At 39.5% G+C, this 11,555-nt stretch overlaps 1 protein-coding gene across 1 annotated transcript; it reads left to right on the top strand.

The window, feature by feature from the left end:
• Positions 1 to 4,240: 4,240 nt before the first annotated feature.
• Positions 4,241 to 9,682, top strand: LOC131984062 (ornithine decarboxylase-like). The gene is made up of 9 exons (XM_059348930.1): positions 4,241 to 4,258; positions 4,433 to 4,572; positions 4,690 to 4,863; positions 4,975 to 5,147; positions 5,232 to 5,448; positions 6,637 to 6,720; positions 6,853 to 7,015; positions 7,382 to 7,503; positions 9,183 to 9,682. Exons 1-9 carry the CDS (start codon positions 4,255 to 4,257, stop codon positions 9,435 to 9,437), a joined length of 1,332 nt encoding a protein of 443 aa, XP_059204913.1. The 5' UTR covers positions 4,241 to 4,254; the 3' UTR covers positions 9,438 to 9,682.
• Positions 9,683 to 11,555: the final 1,873 nt, after the last annotated feature.

Raw genomic sequence — 11,555 nt, 5'->3', positions numbered from 1 at the left:
ATACTAGGTTTTAACCTAGTGTTATATTTGAATATTTATAAGAAGGCAGATAGCCAATGTGTTTTTCTCCACTGTAGCTTCTGTGTTTACCACAGACAGACGTGAGACATCGAAGTTATCATGTTTAGGCTTTGTAGCTCATAGATACGCGCCTGTAGGAACAACACACACACACACACACACACATACACACACACACACACACACACACATTGTGTATTACAACCTTCGAACGAGACCTGGACAGCTGTTGGCCTGTCCACGTCATTGGTAACTGGCCAATAGAACTCGGTTGTGTGTAAGTCCTACTTCTGTAGAGGATGAAATGTGAATAATTACAGAGATCTGGGCTCATTCTGACTGGGATCCTGCAGAGTGATGTCAGTCTGAGTCCAGCGCTGCATAACTTCACCTGTAATTTAAATAAAGCATTGAGACCAGTCTTTTTTCTCCGGTTGTGTTTATTCTTGGGCTTCCAATCTCCGAACCTGAGACCTTTACTCTAGTCCTGTTTCAACTCACTCACATTCAAATATAATGTAATTAATTCCCAAAGCTGCTCAGAGTTATCGTGGTACATGGCTCTCCTGCCAGCAGTCAGTTGTGGTTAAACATGCAGGGACTCACTGAATGAGAATTGTTTTCTGATAATTCATTTATCTGATAATGTGTTAAACTTACTGTTGTTTTCTGCTTTAAATAAAAGACTGCAGGTTATGTGACAACAGATTCATGTGTGTATGATATTGATAGAAGTGTGCAATATTATGCACAGGAAGACTCTTATCACTGTCATGGAAAAAACCCATCCCTCCAGATGCTATTTCTTTTCCTGTGTTCATTATATGTGATATTTTCAGAAAGCATGATGTTTTGGCTGGACATATGAATGCCAATACCAACAGCCTTGGTATCATTTGCATCCCTAAATCACAGATGGGGGTTCCTTTATTTGGCAGCTACCTGTGAAACAATTACCAACAGCAGCCAGCAGGAGGACAGGAAGCACAGTTCATCTGATGCCAGATCCAACTGCGTTCCATAAAGCTCACAAACCAATGGATGACATTAAGGTGGCTACATCCACTTCTTTTCTACAGTCTCAGCTTAGCTTTTTTTTGTGCAAGTGAAAGGTATTTTTTTCTGTATAATCAAACAGATTTCAAACAATTTATGTGCACTTATATCTTCTTTTTAACCCAATGTCTCTTTTGTATGCGTCTGGAAGCTGTCTGTACACATACCTATCAATCCTAAGGCCAAACCAGTGAACGATAAACCCATTGCACGCCCTCTCTCCGTGTCATCTTTGTATGCATCAGCCAGCATACCCAATCCTGCAAAACAGAAGTAAAAATCATCAAACTAAGTGATTATAAACGTGATTGTATATTTTCTTTCAAATCTTTTTGAATATCACCATGAAAGTCTGGGGTTTCTTTTTTTAATTCACTAAATTGTAAGTGTTGATTTTATGGATTAAATCCAATATTAAACATGTCTGACCTGCCACGGACAAGCAGGATCCACCCACACCCTGCAGTGATCTGGCGAGAAGCAGCAAGATGTAGCTAGATGAAAAGGCAAACACTGGCAAGAAACAAGAACATAGAGATTTAGATTGATAATACACAAGAAATAGCTGCTTGCTTTGTGCAGCAACTGTTGTAAAGAACACACACACACACACACACACACACACACACACACACACACACACACACACACACACACACACATACACACACACACACACACACAAAAGACGTTTTGAACTAATGAAAAGCCAACTCCTTTCAGTTCAACACTTAACAAGAAATTGCTATGTGACCAAAATGTTACAGTTAACTTTTATGAAGTGAGTACATGTTCTAAGACACTGCCATATTGACTTGTCAATCATAATAACTGCTCGTTTTCATCTATTTTACTCTAAATGTGATGATAATTCACAAAATTAGCATCATGCAGCACTGAGAAAGACTTTAAACTAACCATTAGGACCATAAACTCATTTAGAGAATATTTACTGAGGTAATACATCAAGTGAGAAGCAGCTTCATGTTCCCGTTGACTTACATACAACCTGTCAATGGAAATGGAATCCACTGTTCATACACAAGGAATGTCTGTCATCCATCAAAAGCTTATCCAGAGCTTTACACAGTCCAAGTGAAACAGCAGAAAAGTAAACTATCACGTATAAAGTCAAATACAAGACAGAAAGTCTCATGATGGTAAAGATTTAAAGATTATCTCATCAGGTAATAAAACCAGTTTGACTTGTCAATCTTAAATGCTTATGTTATTCTTTATGCTTATGAAACTGAATAAGTTGTTGCCCTTAGTAAATGTCCCTGCTTTGCTGTTTGATGGCTGGCTGCACACTGTTCTCTGCTCTCTGTAAAAACTGAAAATATGGGTAAGTTTCAGCTCCAACTTCTTATGTTACTTTTTAGACTAATTAGTCTTGTGAAATACATATTTTCTACTGTATATTTTGTCATTGTATTTTCATGTAGATTTGACTGCTGAAATCTCGATTTATCTAGAATTGTCTTGGGATCAATTGAAGCAATTGCTCAACACTTTAAAAAAAATTGAACATATACACAGATACATATAGATGTGCATAATACATGCTTAAGGATAACTTAGAAACTTTCTTTCTGAAATTAGCAACTCCACTGATCACACAGCAAATAGCATATATTTTCAATCTTTCCATATCAACAGGCATAGTTCCTAGTATTTGATAAAATGCTTATATTTCTCCATTATATAAAGGTGGGAATAAAACAGACCTTATTTATTATCAAATCTCCAAGTTATCCTATGATGAAGTATTAGGACCAAATTTAGAAAAAATATATACATTTGATAACAAGATTAAAGTCGTAAATATTTAATTAATTACCAGAATAAAGTCAGGCTATCGGTGGATGCATCAGCGGGCCATTCAGAGGGGTGTTGTGGTGTCTCAAGAAACAATCTGACTGATAATTAAGATTTTGGGTCCAGAGGGAGTCAAACTGTGGCGAGCACGGCGTCTCTGGTGGCAATTATAAGTAGAACAGCCTACCAATTATCTTCGACTTTATTCTCGTGATTAATTAAATATTCATGACTTTATTCTTGTATTTAATTCAATATTTACAACTTTAATCTCATTATTATCATTTTTTTTTTCTAAATGTGGCCCTAATATTCTGTCATTATGTCCTGGCTTGCTAAACTCCTGGAATACTTAGTGAATAACCAACTCAAAGCATTTCTCTTCCCTTTACATTACAAAAGGCGTTCCGCAAGGGTCTGAAATCCTGGGGCTCATCATATTTATGTCAGTGATGTTACGGCTGTCATGCTCATCTTTATGCAGATGACACTACTATTTATTGCATTGCGGGCTCTGTAAAATTAGCTGTTGACAGCCTGCAGCTCTCATTTAACGCCCTGCAAGATGCATTGGTTGGTCTCAAGCTGGTACTTAATGTAAGCAAAACTAAATTTATGATATTCTCTCGGGCCAGAAATAATATTAGTCGCACTAATCTGCATCCATACAAAAAATGGTTCCAACATAGAACTGGTTGCAGAATATGAATACCTTGGAATCTGGCATGATGACAAATTAACATTTAAATGCCATATTGATAGACTTGCCATTGAACTGAGGCAAATAAATTGGCTTCTTATACAGGAACCAGCTTCCCATTAATATGCAGAAAGAGGGTTGTGGAGGCATTTTTTCTGTCAGTTCTCTATTAGAGAGCTATAACAATGCATTAGTGTATGCAATAACATTACAGATTAGAGCGTTCCATCACTTCTCAGACCGCTTATTTTCAATGGCATTTTTTTTTGTGTCAAAGATGTACTGGTGAACAACTGTTTAGCTGGTAAATGTTAAAGTACTTTCTCTATGGGATGTAAGCCAATATATCTATATATATCTATATCTATATCTCTATCTATCTATCTATCTATCTATCTATATATATATATATATATATATATATATATATATATATTAGCACAAGCACAAGCAAATAGAAGGGGAGGAGCTGTGCCAACTTTTTAGGAGTGTGCAAATGCAAGACGTATAGTCTCACTTTAGCAAAGATTCAAAGATTATCTCAGGTAATAAAACCAGTTCCACTCTGAATAAGGTGTTGCTCTTAGTAAATGTCCCTGCTTTGCTGTTTGCTGGCTGGTTGCACACTGTTCTCTGCTCTCTGTAAAAACTGTGAAAATATGGGTAAGTTTCAGCTACAACTTCTTATGTTACTTTTTAGACTAATTAGTCTTTGGAAATACATACATAAATATCAACAAAGATAAAGCTAATATTTATTATGACCTAGCAATACATTTTAACAACATTTGTAAGTTAATTTTGTGCTTTTATCTTAATTATTTTCATCCCTTGCAGCAGCAGCAGCAGCAGCAGCAACTACAAATGAATCAGTCATGAATGTTTGGTACCTGGAGAATTGTAACATTGACATTTTAGACAGTGGAAAGACTGTGAAGGATTTCATAGACAGTAAAACAAAAGAGCTTGATTCAGTGGTGAGTACCAGAGACATCATGTTGCTAAAGTTTTCCTAACTATGAGTCTTTGTGAGTTGAGAGTTCTTGAGATGTGCATTCCCTATGTAAACAATTCAATTTGCTTTATTCATTCAGGGCAATGAAGGACCATTCTATGTGGCAAATCTAGATAATATATTCAAAAGACACCTCAGGTGGCTCACAAACTTACCTCGAGTCAAGCCTTTCTATGCGGTGAAGTGCAACAGTGAAGCAGCAGTTTTGAGGATGTTGAGTGCTCTGGGCACAGGTTTCGACTGTGCTAGCAAGGTACTGATGAAAAATTTCAAATATATTCTCCCTCTCTGTTGTCTATGTTATGAAGCAATGATGTTTCCTTCTGAATTTTCTCTTTTTTTAACATGTTTTGGTGTCACACAGGGTGAGATCCAGAGAGCCCTGTCCCACGGAGTGACACCTGATAAGATCATTTACGCACATACAACCAAACCACTGTCACACATCAAATATGCCCGTGCTCATGGAGTAAATCGGATGACTTTTGATAGCGAGGAAGAACTCCTAAAAATTTCTCTCTGTCACACCAAAGCCAAGTAAGTGAACAGCTGTTTATATTGTTGCTTCTATGTTTCTATTGTTCTTAGTTTACTGGTAAAAACCTCTGAATTGCTTTCCAGACTTGTACTCCGCATCGCAGTGGATGACTCTGACTCACTGCTACAACTCAGTGCAAAGTTTGGAGCCAAACTGGCGTCAGTCGGTAAGCTGCTGGAACGTGCTGCAGAGCTGGGCTTGGAGGTCATTGGGGTCAGCTTTCACGTAGGCAGCGGGTGCACTGAGAGTGGGGCGTTCAAGCAGGCCATCGCAGATGCCAGAAGCGTCTTTGACATGGGGGTAAGTCATTGTCAAAGTACTAGAAGATTACAAAACTACAGTAACATTCACATGTTGAGAGGTATCACTCCATCAGTGAAGTTATGTTGATTTGCCATTGCGATGTAACTCACCTCAAGAAGAAGTCAACTCGTTTGACAGTTTAATCTCAGTTTTGTGAGTTGCACTGGATCTAAGTTTTTTCAAACCCACCTTATATGAGATAACTGGCTGATAGGCTCATTCAGGTCGGGAGGATATGTTTGAATGGGAAAAGTATCAGGCTCATCTTCCAGAGCAAACAAAACAGAGCAAAGCCAGTCTAGCACAAAAGTGTACAATACATTTTGTTCACAAAGGAAATGTGATAATACCTAATGTGAGACTTTAAACAATGTCATGAAGACGGTAATGTCCGCGACAACCGCTTTACTCTCACTTAACCACTTGCTAGCAACCGCCTTTTTTAAGACATGTGAAAGCATCAAAATCCATGAGTGGAGTATTTTCTGATGTTAGTTATGTCCTATAACAAAATGTGAAATGCTTTAATTCGTGTTAAGCACAGACCTAATTTTGAGTGTAACCAAAGCCTGTGCAAAAGCAACATTGACTATTATAATCTAAATATATCCAAAAATCTATTATACAGTTATTTTCGGCCATGTTATTTGATTGGACAAAAGGCATTCCTTAAATACTAATATAGAGTACAACATTACTGAGACTTTTTTCATACATCACTCTGCTTTAAAGCTATTTGTAAAGCTTTATTTACATTTATGGTGGTTATCTAACGCCACTTTTCATTTAAGTTGATAAACTGAGCACTGACTTTTACAAATGAAATTACATTACTGGTCAAAAACTAGTCAACAGGTGCATCAAGTGCAACAACACAAGACACACCAAGCCAGTTAATAGCCAACCTACTATTCTAAAAGCACAAAGTCCAGCTTGGTATCTGTCCACAATCTTTCATTTCTAAAAGTTCTCTGAAAGCTATCCAAGATTAACTCCTGTCTGGTGGCCTCACCTCTGTCAACGTCCTGTTCCCTCTTGTCACCTCTGCCATGATATCCGTAAAGGCTGCTGAACATGGTTGCCCGTTCCCATAGCTCAATTTAAGGCACAACAACAGTCCCCCACCATCTGTCCTTTATGAATGATGCCTATTAGTCAATGGTACTGATGTGTTATTTTTTTCAGAAACTGCGTGGCTTCCAGATGACTCTCTTGGATATTGGTGGAGGGTTCCCTGGGAGAGAGGACTTCCAAATTAAATTTGAAGAGGTAAAACCACATTCATTTGTTGCCTAAAGAGTGAGTGATAGTGAAGTGCACAGAAGTGTCATGGGAATGTCTAGAATATTAACAGAGATGAAATATCCTTTTTTACCTATACTATGTTTTTCCCTTCCCTAGTTTTCAGAAGTCATTAATGGAGCACTGGAGGAATACTTCCCTCCTGACAGTAAGGTGCAGATTATTGCAGAACCCGGCCGATACTATGTGGATTCAGCCTTCACACTGGCAGCAAACATCATTGCCAAAAGAGCGATCTTAGATGATGTGGACGAACATAACGGTATTGTATAGATGTCTTTTGGAGCCACATGAATGTTATCTATCCAGTATTAACCCAAAACTATGGTGTGTTTGTATGTAAATCGATCTTGATTTTAATTATAAAATGTATAAGTAGCATACAGCAGTCAGATATGTCTGATGGCACTACATGGCAATACACCACTACATGAATTTTAGTCAACAGCCATGCTCAGCTTTTGAGAAAGCACAATTCTGACTTGTAGGGTTGCACTTTGTGCAGAGCCCCTGAGGGGCCATAGATAATATACTATAATTTGTGTAATATTTCCAACAATAATGCAAAAATATTGTGTACTTTTTAGTTCAGTAACCTTCATTATTTTGCATGTATTTTTTTCCCCAGACGTTGAGAAAAGCAGCCCTGACAGAGTGATGATGTACTACCTTAATGACGGAGTGTATGGCTCCCTGAGCTTCCTGATCAATGATCCTGCCCACTCCGAGGTTGAGCCATACCTCAACAGAGTAAATATAAACCCTATCACGATACAACATGATGATTCATTCACGAAGAATTGATTCAGGAAGAGGCCGACGGAAGGGTCTAATATTGTAACGGGTATTGTGCGAACCCAAACGCAGTACAAACAAGGCCCAGAAACAAAGGTCAGTTAATGGTTTTATTAACTGCAATCCGGCAAACACACAGTTCAATGGCTTGGCAGGTGGCTTGGTCAGGACGGGCAAAAGTTCGTAAACCAGAAGGCAGGCAGTCCAGGCGAACAATCCGAAGGGGGGCAGGCAGAGCTCGTAGTCAGGAACAAAGGGTAGAGGTAATTTACCAGGCGGCAGGCAGAACAGGCAGGTCGAAGTCAGGCAGGGTCGGAACCGGGAAGACAGGCAAGTGAACGCTGGAAAGTCTCGCATGGCAAAGAACAATCTGGCACTGAGTGAGTGTGAGGCTGGAGAATATATACTGAGCAGGCAGGAGGGGCTGATTGGTGAGTGAGGGCAGGTGTGTGATTAGTGAGTGTGAGCAGGTGTGTGATCAGTGACTGAGAGTGGGTGTGGTAATCAGTCAATGGGTGTGGTGAGAGTAGAGCAGTGGAAAATTACTGAGTCCATGGGGAAAGGCTGGAGCAGACTATGACAAATATGTGTTTGATGGACATATTTAGGATGTCCAACCGATTCAGCAGCAAAAACAGGTTAAAAAAGATGTAGAAGAAGATAGAAGATAGAAGCTAAAGCCTGCAGATCAAAGTCTAAAGGTGCACCCCTACATCATCTAAAGTCCCAGGCAACAATGAAACACCCTCCGAGTGTGTGGATTGCAAGTCACTGATGGCATGGTAGAGAACACTAAGAGCTTGCTTGGTGTTAGCGCTGGGTGGGATGTAATCAGCTACAGTTATGATGGAGGTGAATTCCTGGGGGAAGTAGAACGGTCTGCATCTCACAATCATAAACTCAATGTCTGCAGAGCAATGACCAAGTGGACATGGAGTAAACGCCACCCCCTCGGGATTTACCTGGGAGAGTGTGGCTACTGTCGGCTCTGAATGTTATAGCCCGTCTATGCTAATGGTGACATCAGGGACAGATAAGTTTAGCCACGTCTCAGTGAGAATGAGGAGGCAGCAGTTTCTAATCTCCAGCTTCAGGCAGTTGAATTTGCTCTCCAGGGAACGTACAGGATAATCAGGATGGATGGAAGCTGCGGACGGAACGGGTTAGCCTTCATCTTAGCTGTAAGTCCACCGCAGCAACACTGCTTCTGTTTTCTCTGGCACCGCCTCCAACGCCTCCGTGGGCGGGCTGTGCTGGTAGGAAACTCCTCTGCTCTGTAGGCCGCTGGGTCTGACCGGTATAGCAGACTAAGGCTGAGTAGAGTGGTCCACGTAACCGGGTTTAAAAAACCCAAATCACTGTAATTTCGCAAACCTAACACAAGCTGACGATCATTTACTGTTCTGACGTGCTACATTGAGCTATTGGTGCTAAACTTATTGAACTAGATGGCGAATTTAACCATGTGTTGGCTGTGTTGTCGGGAGCCAAAGCAGCCACAGCCAACCACGGCACCACCATTCCATAAAACGGAAATAATCAAGTAAAAGAAAACATTTTAAGGGATAGATTGTGGGAGAATAAAATAACTAGGCGATGTGGATTTCATATTTCAATGTTTGTGCTCCACACAGACTGTTGAGAGCAGTGAGCAGAGATACCGGTCTGTGATCTGGGGTCCAACCCGTGACAGCATCGACAAAGTGATCGACAACTTCTGGATTCCTGAGCTGCACGTGGGGGACTGGCTCTTCGTTGACAACATGGGTGCTTACTCTGTTTGTTTAGCCACCGACTTCAATGGCTTTGAAAGGGCACAAGTCTACCCTGTTGTAACAACTGAAACATGGCACGCCTTAAACAATTTTGACATCAATAACATCCATTGATGATCTGGTAACACGTCTGTTGGACGATGCTTCTATATGATATACACTGGGTCATCTGTGAGTAATAGCCTGGCTGTTGACACCAAGCTGTTTCTCTGCACTGGTCAACAAGCAATTCTGCTTTGTTCTCTTCTAAATAACCCATTCATCCATCAATCCACTTCCTTCTGCCTATTCTGGGCCGAGTTGCGAGGGCAGCAGGTTAAACGAGGTATTCCAGATGTACCTCTCCCAAGCAACGTTTCCAGCTCTTTACTAGGGGACAATAAAAAATATATCGTACATATTATATCCTTTATATTGTTTTTCTTGCCTGAAAAAAATCATGTGGTGAAACAATCACTGTAAGAGGAGATGCATTTAGAAATGTTGAGTTCCATAGGGTTTAAGGATGCAGCTGTATTGTAAAACTTGTGCATATCAAAATATCTGCTGTATAATATAATATGGCATTCAAGGAGGATTTCCAAAAGAGGATTTTTAAGTTCTTTAATGACATATTGTAGGTTGATGGAGTAATTAAGATTTTTGAATATTAATAACGGTTGGGTTATGCATTATATTCTCTTTATTTTTATTGAGGGGATGAGGTGATGGAGTGTGCCAGAGGGCAGTAGAGGGCCCAGTGGTCACTGGGTGATTGTGTTCAGAGGGAGAGCAAGAAGCACTAGGGTGATTAACCTTGGGTGAGCACCTGGGAGGCCCTTTGTCTTCCCTGAGTGTGTTAGGGTTAGGGTATGTATCACTTTCAATTTCCCTACTTATGGTTTTGTTAAGACATGATATGGTATATATTTGAATCTGATTTCTGTTTGTTCTTCTCTTGAGGTTATCAACCTGCTGACAATCCAAAAAGTGGCTATAGTCAAATCAAATAAAAGGATTAAATTGAACGAGTTGACTCCTGCGTCCTCTGTGCCAAGCATGGTCTAGTTCAGGCAGATGAACCGCCCAATAACTCGACAGTAACAAATAATGTTCTCTAAGTAAATGTCCCCTACATTAGAAGTCCTTCTACATTAGTAATACACTGACAGAGACTGTAATATAGCACAATAATTTACAGCCTGAAATTATGACATTTTATAAGCAGAAATCATTTTCATCAGCATTCATTTTGATCTGGGATCAATTCAACATGATAATGCTCGAGCCAGTATTAGGACACCACATTTGAAAAAAAATATACAAAAATATTTTTAAATCGTTAAACATAACATGTTATGTATTTTATGGGGTTTTTAAAACGTTTTTAAAGATGTATAAAATATACAATAATGTCTGCAATTTTTTTTAAATGGATAAAAACATTCTTAACTTTACAGAAATGTATTCATAAAAGTGCGTTAAAAAGCCTTTAGAAAGAAATGTGCATTAATGTGCCGGCTAATGTTTTTATATAATTACATTTTTCTGGGCAGCTTGAAGGCCTTATGGACAGAATTATAGAATTAATTTTATTGATTACATTGTGTGTTATTAATCTTAATCAGATAAATGAGGTGAAGAAATACTTGTGGAGTAGAAGTATAAAGCAGACACATTCAAGTAAAGTACAAGTGGCTAACATGTGTACTAAAGTAGTATTTAGTAAATGTACTAAGTTACTTTCCCCCTCTTGATATGCAGAGGCCTCCTGAAGGTAGAACTAATGTCTGATGAGACTCTGATATCATTCCCAGTTACAGGATACAGAGCAGCACACATTGTACTGTTTAAACCTGCAGGGCCAACATCAGTTCAGCTCCTACACATGTAATCACATACACATAATATTTACTGTTAACATTACTAGTCCAAACCACACACAGAGCTGTGAGTAGAAATGGTCAGACTGGTCATTGTTACTGGGAGGTTAACAGGGAAAGGATGGATCTATTTAGTGCGGACTTGCATAAAAATGATGGCTGCAGCCTGGAGAGTTCTGATGGCAGCAACAGTGAACCTGGACTTGTACACGGTGTCCTCTGATCCACCACCACGCCTTCAGCTGCACCTTCCCTGAGCCTCTCCTCTGTGTTTGTGCTCTGCTTTGGGTTACAGTGTGGTTCCTGTGTAGAGAAACACTGGAGACAAAAGACAGCAGCCGTTTCACAAGAACATCTGTTCTCACATACA

The sequence above is a fragment of the Centropristis striata genome, chromosome 13 (genome assembly GCF_030273125.1).
Source record: "Centropristis striata isolate RG_2023a ecotype Rhode Island chromosome 13, C.striata_1.0, whole genome shotgun sequence".
In the NCBI taxonomy this organism is placed as follows: domain Eukaryota; kingdom Metazoa; phylum Chordata; class Actinopteri; order Perciformes; family Serranidae; genus Centropristis; species Centropristis striata.
Note: the sequence above shows the minus strand (reverse complement) of the source record. Positions and strands in the feature narration are given on the sequence as shown.